The sequence below is a fragment of the Lepus europaeus genome, chromosome 7 (genome assembly GCF_033115175.1).
Source record: "Lepus europaeus isolate LE1 chromosome 7, mLepTim1.pri, whole genome shotgun sequence".
Classification (NCBI taxonomy): Eukaryota; Metazoa; Chordata; class Mammalia; order Lagomorpha; family Leporidae; genus Lepus; species Lepus europaeus.
Window position 1 is genome coordinate 38,812,386 of NC_084833.1, and position 14,603 is coordinate 38,826,988.

The 14,603-nt window shown below is 38.9% G+C and overlaps 1 protein-coding gene across 1 annotated transcript in view; it reads left to right on the forward strand.

Annotated features, from left to right (window-relative positions):
- The first annotated feature begins 10,713 nt into the window (after positions 1 to 10,713).
- The window catches only part of SLC5A12 (solute carrier family 5 member 12), a 60,661-nt gene continuing 56,771 nt past the window's right edge, over positions 10,714 to 14,603 (forward strand). Inside the window, exon 1 of the mRNA XM_062198059.1 lies at positions 10,714 to 11,058. Coding sequence (XP_062054043.1) covers positions 10,720 to 11,058 — 339 coding nt within the window. The 5' untranslated portion in view covers positions 10,714 to 10,719. The remainder of the gene's footprint in view (positions 11,059 to 14,603) is intronic.

The window sequence follows — 14,603 nt, forward strand, 5'->3', positions numbered from 1 at the left end:
AAAAAAATCCAATAATTTGTGTGTAATATTTTTATAATATATTGCAGTTTGAAGAAAGCAATAGATAGAAACTGTACGATCACAGCTTATGATCACCTATTTGCCTTCTACAGGTAAACACCACCTCTCTCTCACCAAGAGAAAAGCTTTATGGAAGGTATGTATTCATTATATCAATAAGCAGTTTACCAACATGTGTGTTACCTTGACAGTGTCCACTGGATCTAAAAAAAAGTCTAAAGTCAAAGAAATTAAGTAAATTATCCAGAATTGCAAGATGGCTTATTGAGAAGCTGGGAACAGAGACTCGGTTTTTTGTGTTTGTGTGTGTGTGTGTGTGTGTTTTCTGGTAAGGCATGATTTCTGTGTTATACAACAGGGCTTGGGAACAAATATTTTTCTCTTGTGAAGTTATATAAGGGAAATTCAGGCGTTCTCTCCTGCCTTCTCAGATCACCTTTTCCTTTAATATTGATTGAAATAAAAGAAGAAAGAAAGGGGCTGGAGATTGGGAATGGGTGTGTTCAGGAGGAGCTTCTGACTCTGATAGTATAGGTGACCAAAGTATTTTCTTCTTTTCAATGAAAAAAATCTCAAGAAGACTTTCTCTAATTTGTCATCCTGTTCTGTTTGTCTCCCCTGCATGTCTCACCTCTCCCACCAGTTATCTAACTTTATTTCCAATATGAGCCCAAAGTAGAACTCAAACTTTCTTCCCTTGGGGACATTGAGGGACTTTTTTTCTGCCAACAGCCATTTGAATGCTTATAACATCATTTGTGTACCATACAGAATTATCAACTTAAAAATCAGCCTACTATAGGTTTATTGAAATTTGAGCCCCATCTGTGGTTAAATCGGCAGGGTCAGACCAAATCAATTTGTCAGCTTTATCTGGACCATGTGCTGGACACTCCCCACCCCTGCTAGTTTGATGATAAAATGCCAATACACTGTGAGACAAAATATCAGTACAGTGTTCATAAGGGTTGGTGGTAAACACAGAAATTAAGGGTCCGGCGTGGTGACACATTAGGTTAATCTTCCGCCTGAGGTGCCAGCATACCATATGGGCACCGGGTTCTAGTCCCAGCTGCCCCTCTTCCAGGCCAGCTCTCTGCTGTGGCCCGGGAAGGCAGTGGAGGATGGCCCAAGTGCTTGGGCCCCTGCACCCACATGGGAGACCAGGAGGAAGCACCTGGCTCCTGGCTTCCGATCAGTGTAGCTCCGGCCGTGGCAGCCATTTGGGGAGTGAACCAACGGAAGAAAGCCCTTTCTCTCTGTCTCTCTGTCTCACTGTCTGTAACTCTACCTGTCAAATAAATAAATAAATATCTTTAAAAAAAGACAGAAATTAAAATTTTAATCATAGTTATTCCTGTTTTTAAATTCCTATAGTTCTCCCTTATATTGGAGCATTCTTTGAAAAATGCCCCATTACCAGCCAGATCAATTTCCTTGTCTTCATTCCTAAGCCAAATCTTTAATGCCATCCCCACACACAAAAGAAATATGTTAATTAGAGGCCAGTATCTTTGCAAGCAGAGTTCAGCTGTTTTTCTCACTTTCTTTTGGTATCAATCTTTTCTATAGTCATAAGTATTACAGTGAATAAAGAGGCTTCTATTGTGGCCATATCTTCTGCAGCTCAAAGCATGAGCAAAAGTTGTAGATTTGTAATCTTAACTCTTATAAAATTCTTGATCGTGTCCCCTTCTCCATCAGCCTCTGTAAGCAGAAGTAAACATTATGTAGAATTATCTTCCTCAGAATGAGAATTATTCAATTCTTTGCAGATTAATAAAAGCCCACGGGGCCAGCATTGTGGCATAGCTGGAAAAGCCTCTGCCTGCAACCCTGGCATCCCATATAGGTTCTGGTTCATGTCCTAGTTGCTCCACTTCTAATCTTGCTCTGTGGTATAGCCTGGAAAAGGCAATGGAAAATGGCCCAAGAGCTTGTGTTCCTGCCACACACATGGGACCGCTGGTTTTAACCTGTCTCCAACCTGGCCATTGCAGCCACTTGGAAGAGTAAATCAGCAGATGAAAGACTTCTCTGTTTGTCTTTCCCTCTCTCTGTAGCTCCAACTTTCAAATAAATAAATAAATAAATAAATATTTTTAAAAATCGAAAAAAGGCAATAATTTCTGTTCAAATCTAACATGGCCCTATCCTTTGAATGTCTAAAGCTCATCATGGAAAAATTACAAAGTAGATTACTATTTCTAAGGCCCAATTCTCATCTTGCCATTTCCTTTTTAAGATCAAAACAAAACAGAGCAGCAATAATTTTATCCTAGTGTACTAAATGTGCCTTCATTGGCTTTTTAGGACAAATGAAGAAAGAGGATAACTGAATGTGCACTCTCAAAATGGCACAGCCTGTTCATGTGTATTTTCTCTTCTTTAGCACCACATCAAAATAAACATGGTATGCACAGTTTGCTCTTACCAGCATTATAACAGTGGTGCATTTCCTTGGTAAGCACCATCTTTGCAGTTCTTTACCCCTTGTTCTCTTTGATAGCATCCACTATTCTCAAACTCTCTCTGATTTTCCATTACAACTTGCTCCATGCAATTTCCAGAACTATTTTACACTATGAAGACTACTAAGAATTCCCAATATTTTCTCCACCTTGTCTACAATTCCCACAAATGTCACCATTCATGTTTTAGGCTTTTAATGTAAAATTTGTTGGACCGTAGACCCACGGGAGGAATAGATAGAGATATAGAACGTAACTGAAAACTAAATTAAGAAATTGATGTTGTGACTTAAAATCAGTGAAACATGGAAAGCAAGGAATATTTTCCTGCAGGCCGTAGGCATGAAGCTTCCTTCACATCCCTAACTTTAACCTCTCTGTTCCCCATTGTTTTTAAATCATGTAGATAGTACTGTTCCTGCACAAAATTTAATTAAAACTAGTAGCACTTATTGACTTTTCTGCTAAAACCTTCTGTTATTTAACCTTAAAACCTGATTGATGTAATGATAAATGTTTTAAACCCATATTCACATGATTGTCTGGTGGATTGAATATTAACACTTAGTTGGTGTTAATAATAAAGTATCAAGTAGTCAAGCATCTGAAAGCCAGTGTTCTGATTTTCTGCTGAGACCATGACAACAGAAACCTGTTATATAATTAGAATATACAGGCATACCTCAGAGATATTGTAGATTCCATTCCAGAACCTCAGTAAAGCAAATATCACAATAAAGCAGCTCACGTGAATTTCTAAGTTTCCTCAGTGTATATAAAAGTTAAGCTTACAATCTTCTGAAATCTATTGCGTGTACATTGCACAATGTCTAAAAACATAGATACTTCAAATTTAACAAGATTTTATTGCTAAAAAACTGCTATCTTATGAGTCCTCAGTGATGTCATTTTTTATTTATTTGTTTGAAAGATAGAGGTACAGAGGGGCAGAGACAGAGAGAGAGAAATCTTCCATTGGCCGGCGCTGCGGCTCAATAAACTAATCCTCCGCCTGCGGCCCCGGCACACCAGGTTCTAGTCCCAGTCGGGGCGCCAGATTCTGTCCTGGTTGCCCCTCTTCCAGGCCAGCTCTCCTCTGTGGCCCAGGAAGGCAGTGGAGGATGGCCCAAGTTCTTGGGTCCTGCACCCCATGGGAGACAAGGAGGAAGTACCTGGCTCCTGGCTTCGGATCAGTGCGATATGCAGGCTGCAGCGGCCATTGGAGGGTGAACCAACGGCAAAGGAAGACCTTTCTCTCTATCTCTCTATCTCTCTCACTGTCCACTCTGCCTGTTTAAAAAAAAAAAAAAAGAAAGAAAGAAAAGAAATCTTCCACCTACTGGTTCACAACCCAGATGGCCTCAACAGCTGGAGCTGTGCAGATCCAAAGCCAGGGACCAGGAGCTTCTTCCAGATCTCCCACATGGGTGCAAGGGCCCAAGGACTTACACCATCTTCTACTGCTTTCCCAGGCCTTAGCAGAGAGTGGGATAGGAAGTGGAGCAGCCAGGACTCGAACTGGTACTCACATGGGATGCTGGCATTGCAGGCGGTGGCTTTATGCACTACATCACAGTGCCATCCCTGGCTTGTCATTTTTTGATAATGAAAGATGTTACCTCTTTGTTGCTGGCTGCTGGCTGATCAGGATGGTGGTTACTGCAGGTTAGAGTGGCTCTGTCAATTTCTTAAAGTAAAACAATGATGAAGTTCACCACATAAAAAAAATTGGAGCTAAAAGAAAAAAAAATAAAAAAAGAAAGAGAGAGAGAGAGAGAAAGAAAGAAAGAAAGAAAAAGAAATGCCCTGTGTGTATCAGTATTGCCACAAATATAGTTTTGTCAAACTTGCTTTTATATCTTTGTCAAGATAATGGTTAGGAATGCTATATTACTTTAGGTTTGGTGATTTGTGATAATTTTAAAATTTACTGAAATGGACATCTTTTTATGTGATTAGTATTTTATAGCCCCTGCACATATTCTTGCTGAACAATGTATGGTCTTTTGTTTTTTTCTTTAACTCTACTTATTTAATGGAGTACTAATCCTTTTACTATAATGCAAACCATTTGACTATCATGTAAACCATTTAGATAGGTTATCTCAAAAATTAAAAAAAGGGGGCCAGTGCTGTGGCATAGCTGGTTAAAATACCGCTTGCAGTGCTGGCATCCCACTTCCCATCCAGCTCTCTTCTATGGCCTGGGAAAGCAGTAAAAGATGGCCCAAGTCCTTAGGCTCATGCACCCAAGTGGGAGACCCGGAAGATACTCCTTGCTCCTGGCTTTGGATCTGCAAAGCCTTGGCCATCACGTCCAACTGGGGAGTGAACCATCAGATGGAAGACCCCCACCCCCCTCTCTGTCTCTCCTTCTCTCTCTTTGTGTAACTCTGAATTTCAAGTAAATAAATAAATCTTTAAATAAATTAAAAAAGGAATAACTAGGATTACATTGAATCTCTTCTCTTTGTATTAATACCACATTTATATGAAAATTGTGTTGTAGTAATTATCACACAATTGCTGTGACCCTGAGAAAATAAAAGATAAAATAAATTGACTTTTTATTTCAAGAAAGGTTTCTTTGTCACCTATGATGTTGTTTGACAGCATTTTATCCACAGAAGTTGTTTTCAATATTGAAGTCAAAACTCTGAAACTATGATGCTGCTTTGTCAACTAAGTTGTAATTTCAACAATGTTTGAAGCAACTTCACGAAGAGGACATTTCATCTCAAGAAACAACTTTCTATGCTTGGGCATATGAATCAATTGTTCATTTGTTCAATCTTTGTAAGATCTTGCATCCACTGGGTCACTCCCAAGATGGCTATAATGGCCAGGGATGGGACAGGCTGAAATCAGGAGCAAGAGGCTTCTTCCAGGTCTCCCACATGGGAGGCAGGGGCCAAAACACTTGGGCCATCTTCTGCCACATTTGTCAAACCATTAGCAGAGAGCTGAATCAGAAGTGGGGCAGCTGAGACATGAACCAGTGCCTGCATGGGATGCTGGCATCACAAGTGGTGGCTTTCCCAGATGCATCGGAGTGACAGCCCTATTTGTTCAAGTTTAACTTTGAGATTGTAGCAGTGTAGTCATGTCTTCAGACTCCATATTAAAGTCTAGTTCTCTTGTTATTTCTACTGTTTTTGTGGTTATTTGTTAGCACTAAAGTCACTGTCAGCGTTGGAATTGATTCCTTTCAAATTCTTGCAAATGTTGATATTTTGACTTCCCACAGATCATGATGGTCCTAATGGCACCTAGAATGGCCAATAATTTCCAGAAAGTTTTCAATCCACTTTACCGAATTCATCTGAAGATTCACTCTCTATGGAAGGTACAGCCTTTGGCAGGGTATGTCTTTAATAATAAGATTTGATAAGAGTGTCAATTGTTAAATTAATAGCAGAAGTCATTGTGCACTTACTCCCCATGTAGGATCTCTGTTCTTAATGTGTTGTACTATGAGAATTAATGGTAAAAATAATCTTCAAACACATTTTATACTTTGTGTGTCTGTGTGGGTACAAACTGTTGAAATCTTTACTTAGTATAGAGTTGATCTTCTGTATATAAAGCTAATTAAAAATGAATCTTAATGAAGAATGGGATGGGAGATGGAGTAGGAGATGGGATGGTTTGTGGGTGGGAGGGTGGATATGGGATGAAAAACTGCTATATCCAAAAGTTGTACTTTCGAAATTTATATTTATTAAATAAGTTTTCAAAAAATAAAAAATAAAAATAAAAAACAAACAAAAAAAGAGTGAAATGGACATTTTGAGATTCTATGATTTGTATAGCCCTTGTCTCTACTGTTGAGGAACACTGTTTTTTCTTCATATTATTTGTTGAACTCTACTAAGTGTGGTATAAACCTTATGAGTAAAAAGTATACTGAAACTTATCTATGTAAAATTAAGAGTGGGAATAGAAGAGGGAGGAGGCAGGAGGGTTGGAGCATGGGTGGGGAGGAGGGTATGGTTGGGAAGTATAAATATGTTCCTAATCTGAATATATGAAACTTGTATACCTTAAATAAAATTGCTTTTAAAAATTAGCTAAATTCAGTCATTCCACAATTTTTTAAGGATGTATTTATTTATTTGAAAGTCAGAGTTACACGGAGAGACAAGGAGAGGAAGAAAGAGAGACGTCTGACATACGCTGGTTCACTCCCCAATTGGCCACAATGGCCGGAGCTATGCTGATCCGAAGCCAGGAGCAAGGAGCTTCTTCCGGGTCTGCCACGTGGGTGCAGGAGCCCAACAACTCGGGCCATCTTCTACTTCTCTCCAAGGTCATAGCAGAAAGCTGGATTGGAAGTGGTGCAGCCAGGACTCAAACTGGTGCCCAGAATGCTGGAACTGCAGGTGCCAGCCCCCATTCTACAATATTTTAAACAATATGTTGTATGTGATAGATAAATAAAATTATTGTCAATTAAAAATTAAATTAATTAAATTTTACAAAGAGGAAAAACACTATGTTTCTCATTCAGTTAATTATTATACAATAAAATAAATGTGGCAAAGGAAAAAAATAAGATTTGAAAGTCATAATTACTCTCATACATGGGCTACAGAACAAATGCTGTGTTAGTGGGCATAGAAACAATATTAAACTAATTATGTGTCTCCATCAGAACTCTTGGGTGATCAGGTGTATTGCCAGTGAGCAGTAACACTTGGAAAGGAATCTTTTTATTTCTGAGCAAAAATTGTTGGTAGTGGGCTTCATATACTCACTAAACCATGTTGTGAACACATGCACTATCATTCAGTCTTTGTTCCTTTTGTGGAGCACAGACAAGGTAAATTTAGTGTAATTTGTAAGGACCTTATAATTTTCAAGCTGGTAAATGAACACTCACATCAACTTAAAGTAACTACTCTGGTGCTCACTGTATGGCATACCAAATTAAGCTGCTGTCTGCAGCACCAACATGGTTCAATTCCTGGCTGGTCCACTTCCAGTTCAGCTCCAGGCTATTGTGCCAAGGGAAGAGTAGAGGATGGTTCAAGTGATTGGGCCCCTGCACCCATGTAGGAAATACAGAGGAACCTCCTGGCCCCTGGCTTTGGTCTAGTCCAACTTCATTCTCTCTCTCTTTCTCTCCCTCTCTCTCTGTAACTCTGCATTTCAAATAAAATAAGTAAATCTTTAAAAACATAGCCACTACTTTCCCACAAAGAGTCAGCCTGTATTTGCATCTTTGAAGTCCTGCAGTCATTGACTGCTGTTTCTAGCTGTGCTAATCTTGGGTGGCAATTTCTTCCAAAACAAGGCTGTTTGATCTACACTGGAAATCTGTTGTTAACTATCACCACCTTTACCAATTGTCTTAGCTACATCTTCTGGTTCATTCGCTATAGTTTTACATCAGCATTTGCTGCTTCACTTTGCACTCTCACATTCTCTGGTAGCCTTAAACTTCCCTTCTGCAACTTCTTTCACCTCTGTATCGAGCACTATAAAGTTGAGGAGAGATTAGGACTTTTTGTTGGACTAGGCTTTGACCTTATGGAATACTATAGTTGGCTTTCTCTTCTATCCAGATCACTGAAACATTCTCCATTATCAAGAAAGACTTTCACTTTCTTATCATTCATGTCTTTATTGGAGTAGTACTTCAGTTTCTTTAAAAAACTTTTCTTTTGAATTCACAATCTGGCTAATTGTTTGGTTCAACAGGCCTAGTTTTTTGTCTGTCCCAGCTTCTGACATGCCATCCTCAGTAAACTTAATTATTTCTATTTTTTTATTTAAAATGAGTGGCCTGCAACTCTTCTTTTCACTTATTAATTAGCCTGCATTTAATGTTTGATGTCTGGGGCCACAGAGAGGCCCTAGGAGAGGGGGAAAGATGAGGGATGGCTGCTCAATAGAGCAGTAAGAACAAACACAATACCTATTGAGTTTATTATCTTACATAGTCACAGTTAATGGTGCTTCAAAACAATTAGCAACATCTGAAGTCACGGATCATAGGTCACCATAGCAAATGTAATAATAAGGAAAAACGTTTGAAGTACTGGGAGAATTACCAAAATGTGACAAAGAGACACGAAGTGAGCACACAGTGTTGGAAAATTGTGTAAACAGACTTTGCCTGATGTAGAGTCGTCACATTCAACTTGTAAGAATAGAATATCTGTGATGTGGAATAAGATGAAACAATGAAATAAGAAATGGCTGCATCTCATAATAAAAACAATGAAAAGCCTCGATTAAGGTAACAATATTAAAGTCTTAGTTTTTCATCAAAACGGAAGATATCAGCTATATACATCTTGAGGAGTAATTGAAACAATTAGGGCACAGACAGTTCCTGGAAGAGTATTCACATCATTATTTGTAGCTGAAAGCATATTTTGGCTGTTAGCGCTCTCTAGAGCCTAGTCTAAAGGCATGGGAAAAAGTAGGGCATGATGATGATATCTAGACTAAAGAAGTAACCAAAGATTTATTCAGTTATCTGGATGTCAAAAACAAAATTAGAATTTTCTCTGTTTGACTAGAAATGTTTCTGATATTTGGAAATGATAGGTAAGTTCAATTTTTTTTTCTTTTGAAGATTATTTCCTTAATTTACATATGGCTTTCTTGAGTACTTACTGGATATATAACTAGGTCTTTTGTCTCTGTCTTTAAGGAACTGGTCATCTGCAACACCTTGCAGACTCCTAGAGACACAGATATGTGGAGATTCTTTAAAATAGGAGAGAATAATTGCAGAGTAGGAAGTAAGTGTGAGGGAGTATTGAGGGAGACTGTTGTCTACAGAAGTTGGGCTGGAGAGATAGGAAAGGCCAGAGGGTGTAGAGGAAACTCGAAGTAGATCTTGTGGAGTAAATAAACTTCAGAGAGCTGGGGGCAAAAAAGATCACTTGGGAAGAAGGAGAAGCATGAACAAATGAGAAATGTCCCCCAAAGGCTTACTGGATGTACTTCAGAAAAATCAACAAAGTCGTTAGTGAGACTAGAAACCGGCATTCATAAAACTGGATTTCCATTTTTTTAATAATCTGTATATATTTCAGTTTATTATTAATTTGGGAATAGATTGTGCATTCACAAATACACTTAAGGTTAATTGTTATGTTTAAAATACTGCGATTTGCCATACTTATCAATCACATATTGAACTATTAGACATCAATAATTTAAACAAGGGAAACCTGACTATGAGGAAACCCAGATTGTTATTGTTGTTGTTTATTTAATTTTCCCCTTTCTTTTTTTTTTTTTTTTCACCTTCCTTTCATTTGTCCTGGTCCTAACTTAGCCTCCAGATACAAGCACAGTAACTTGGTGAAAACAAAGGAGAGAACATTCAGGTTACACATGATTAGTGAATTATTAGTACACCCATTTTCTGAGTCCTAGAGTGAAAGAATATTATGTTCAGAGCGTTCCACAGTGAGCAGAAACAATAGCCTGTAGGATAGATAACATTGTCTTTCATTTTTCGGATCAGGACAAAGAGGGTCAAGAATTTTGAGCCTGAAAGACTCATAATAACCTGTCAGGTTTTATAATTCCGGTGTTCCAGGAGAAGGTCAGAACTGTTAAATGATCTGTAAACTCTATCTCCATTCACTTGCTCACTCCAGGTGGAATCAGGACTTGAGCAAAGGTCCCCGGATTCCCTGTTCTTTGCTCCTCTCCCTGCACACCCACAGCCTCAAGCAATTGCAGGTACACATCATCCACTCTCCCTTACTCAGGAGAAAGACACTTCCGAGGAAGATTGTGTTTGCATTTTACAGATTCCAATTCACCATCTGAAAATGCTGAGGTGGTCAACTTTTATCACTTCCACATTTCCCAGAAATGTTTAACCTTAAGTTACAAAAATCTAGGCGATAAAAGAGAGTGTTATCTGGCAAGTCCATTCCACCCCCAGTAGTTATTAATTTCAGAGCTCATCTGAATTCCTTCCTTGTGGTGTATGCTTGAGAGAGGAGTAGACAGCTCTTTGCTGGGTCAGATTTCGACTTCTCATCTGTTGGTACCAATACCAGATTCTTTGCAATCAATTTTGAGACTTCCCCTAAATGCAGCTTGGTGTCTGAAGATACGTACAAGTGCCTCTGATCTTCAGTCTCTGCAGGTTTTTGCAATCTCCCTCTTAGCAAAGCATCACTTGCTCTGGGCTTTGCTGTTGGAAACATCTTCTGGTTGAACGCAACTCTCTCGTGTCATACTTACTAGCATGGAGGTGAAGAACTTTGCAGTTTGGGATTATGTTGTATTTGCAGCCCTTTTTATTGTTTCCTCTGGAATTGGGGTTTTCTTTGCTATTAAGGAGAGAAAAAAGGCAACTTCTCGGGAGTTCCTGGTAGGGGGAAGACAAATGAGCTTTGGCCCTGTAGCCTTGTCTCTGACAGCAAGCTTCATGTCTGCTGTCACTGTCCTGGGGACCCCTTCAGATGTGTACCGCTTTGGGGCCTCCTTCATACTCTTCTTCATTGCATATACACTTGTCATCATCTTCACGTCAGAGCTCTTTCTGCCGGTGTTCTACAGATCTGGCATCACCAGCACTTATGAGGTAAGAGAATTGCTCCTTTCTCTATTCCAGCAGGACTGGCTGTTTTCTGCCCACTTGCACATTTTTTTTTTCACGAATTTTCCAGGGTAATTACACAATGTGGAAAAGGCAATAAAATGTGATTGGAAAAAAATGCTTGAGGTTTCATTGAAGATGCACCTGCTTCCTATCAGTGAAATGGAAATAAGGATGTCAGTCCCACAGGGATCTTTCCATGACTGAATGAGAACCTGCATACAAACCCCCAATGCACTGCATAGTGCATAAGATGTTCTCAATAAAAGAATTAATTTTATTTTTATTATTATTAATGTCACTATTCTGAAAAGCAAGCAGAAGAAATGCCTTAGTTTTTTAGCTGAGAAAACTGAGATACAGATAAGTGACTTAGTTTTGATTAAATATTGGATAAAGATTATTGAGAACATATTTTGTCTACACCCCTTTATAGTGGCCTTTCCATCAGACAATAGAGCTTAGCATTTTAATATAATTATTATTAGGCTCTGGAGAAATGGTAATATTTTTGAAAAATAAGAAATATTTTAATAGGAAGCAATTGCTAAATAATACAAACATGGGAATTATTTTAATAAGCGTGGTGTTTTGGCTTTGCAAGAATCCTCAATAAAATTATCACATTCAAAATTGAATTTATATGTTGAATGTTTAAGTGTGATCACTAATAAATTTCTATGAAAAATATATTGATTTTCATTATCCAATATCATCCCCACTAAGTCAGATCAGAAGACTCATAACATACCTATTTTCTTTTACTTCTGTAAGCAAAGTGAATATAAAATATTAATCTTAGGGCCACTGTTGTGGTACAGCAAGTTAAGTCACTGCTTTCTACACTGGAACCCATACTGGATTGCACATTCTCATCCCAGCTCTTTGCTAATGCACCAGAGAAGGCAGCAGAGGATAATCTTGGTATTTGGGCCACTGTCACCCACAAGAGAGACCTGGAGGGAGTTTTTGGCTCCCAGATTTTGTGTCCAAATGGGGCATGAACTAGCAGGTGGAAAATTCTCTCTCTCTCTTTCTCTCTCTCTCTCCCTCTCTCTCTCTTGCTCTAATTCTGCCTTTCAAATAAATACATAAATAAAAATTAATAAATCTTTAAAGTTTACTATTCTAGTTTTCAAAAACTATTCAGGAAATTGAACATATTCTAGAAAGTCTTAAAACGTATGAATCCTTAGGTAACATAATACGAATATTCAACATCAGCTACTTCTATACCCCTCCCCTAACAATAAAAGAAAGTAATCTGGATTGCACCATATAGTAGCTACTACCTAGGATATAGATTCAAGAGAAAAAGACCAAATTTATACTTGACTGTAAAAATGAACACAAATCCCATTGCCCATTAATTACCTCTGAAAATATGAATTTGTTATAGGCTCTTTCATTCAACTACACAGAGGTTTGAAAAGTATTGCTGAGTTTCTTTTTTAAATGAAATAATTCATTCAATAAAATAATTGCCAAGGTGGATATTTAGCACAATGGTTAAGATTCTGCTTGGTATTACCACATCCCATATAGGAATGCCTGGTTCAAATCTAGGCTTCACTTATGATCCAGTTTCTTGCCAGTGGGCACCTAGGGGAGGCATCAGGAGATGCCTCCAATAATTATGGCTCTGTAACCCATGTGGGAGACCCAGACTGAGTTCTCAGCACCTGATTTCAGCCTGAGCTAGTCCTGACTGTTGCAGACATTTAGAGTGAATCAGCTGATGGAAGATTCTCTTTCTCTCCTTCTTTCTCTCTTTGTCTCACTCTTTTGTCTCTACATCTTCCAAATAAAATGAAAATAAACAAATTTATGAAAAAATAAGGCTTAAGCAATTGATAGAGAGATAAAATGAGATAACATTTGTAATCAGAGAATACATTTCATTTCTAACTCTGTTGCTTACTAACAGTATCACTTGTGCGAAAGTTGTCCCAGTACCCACACAGAAAATAGTAACTCCTTTCTTTAGATTTAGTATAGTGTGAAAGAGCCTGTTAAACTATAAAACTACCAGCAGGCGCCGCGGCTCAATAGGCTAATCCTCCACTATGCGGCGCCAGCACACTGGGTTCTAGTCCTGGTCGGGGCACCGGATCCTGTCCCGGTTGCCCCTCTTCCAGGCCAGCTCTCTGCTGTGGCCCGGGAGTGCAGTGGAGGATGGCCCAAGTGCTTGGGCCCTGCACCCCATGGAAGACCAGGAGAAGCACCTGGCTCCTGCCTTCAGATCAGCGCGGTGCGCCGGCCGCAGTGCACCAGCGGTGGCGGCCATTGGAGGGTGAACCAACAGCAAGGGAAGACCTTTGACATTTGTCTCTGTCTCTCTCTCACTGTCCACTCTGCCTATCAAAAAACCAAAACAAAACAAAAAAAAAAACTAGATACAGAATATAATTTTTGTGACTATCCATTTATTCAATAAATACTCATTAAGTGCATAATATGGTCTATGTCTCCCTTTTAGACCCTGGCAGAAAAACAATGAATGAAGCCTACATCCTTCTGGAGTTCACTTTATAGCAGAGAAGAGAATCATTAATTGTGTGGTGTGCAAGATAATTATATCACAAATATACATATGTTTAACCATGTTCTCAGTACTGCTCTAATAATGTTGTATAAATAACTCATTTGGATTTAACAATATTCTTATATGGTTATTATTTCTATTATTATCATCCCCATTTAACAGACTAGAAAAGTGAAGCACATAAATTGAATTAACTTAGTGTTACACAGATAGAAAAGGGAATTCTTTTTAAACCCAGGCAGCCTAACTTTAGAGAACACAGGCTGAATCATTATGCTAACTTTTCCTACAAGACAATAGAAAAAGAAAAGCAAAAAAAATACGTGGAAAAGATAAAGAATGGCGGTGCAGGAGTGGGGGACATTTTTCCTACCAGAGCCTGTTTGGATGTGTATAACATCCAACATTTGTAGGCCATACAAAATTATCAACTTAAAAGTAGCCCACTATAGATTTATTGAATTTTGAGTCCCAACTTCTGTCACCTTGGCAGGACCAAACCAAATGATACCACGGGCCTCATAGGGCCCGCGGGCTGGATGTTCTTCACATTTGATCCGTTCTTCATAGAGCATGTTCATGTGAAGCTGCAATGATAATAGGGCATTTAATAGGAGACAAGGAGAAAGCAAGTGATTGCCCAAGAGAACTGAAGGAGTGACAAAGGCAAAGGTCCTAAAAGGAGAGTATGATTGCTATATTTGAAGCAATAAAGAAATCAGCCAACTTGGAGAAGCATGAGAAAAAGGGAGACTAGTGAAAGATGGCATCAAAGAGGTGGGAGGGCTCAGATACACAGAGGAACAGTCCTCACCGGTGTGATGCCCCACAGAGGAACCACTTTGGATATCTGTAGGGTCCCTTGGTTGGCACACTGTTTGGGAGGGAAGGCCATCACTGGGCTTTAGGGAGTGGTGGCAGAGACACCAAGTATTGTGTAATGTACTCATGTAAGATGCACATACATATTGAGTACATATATCAT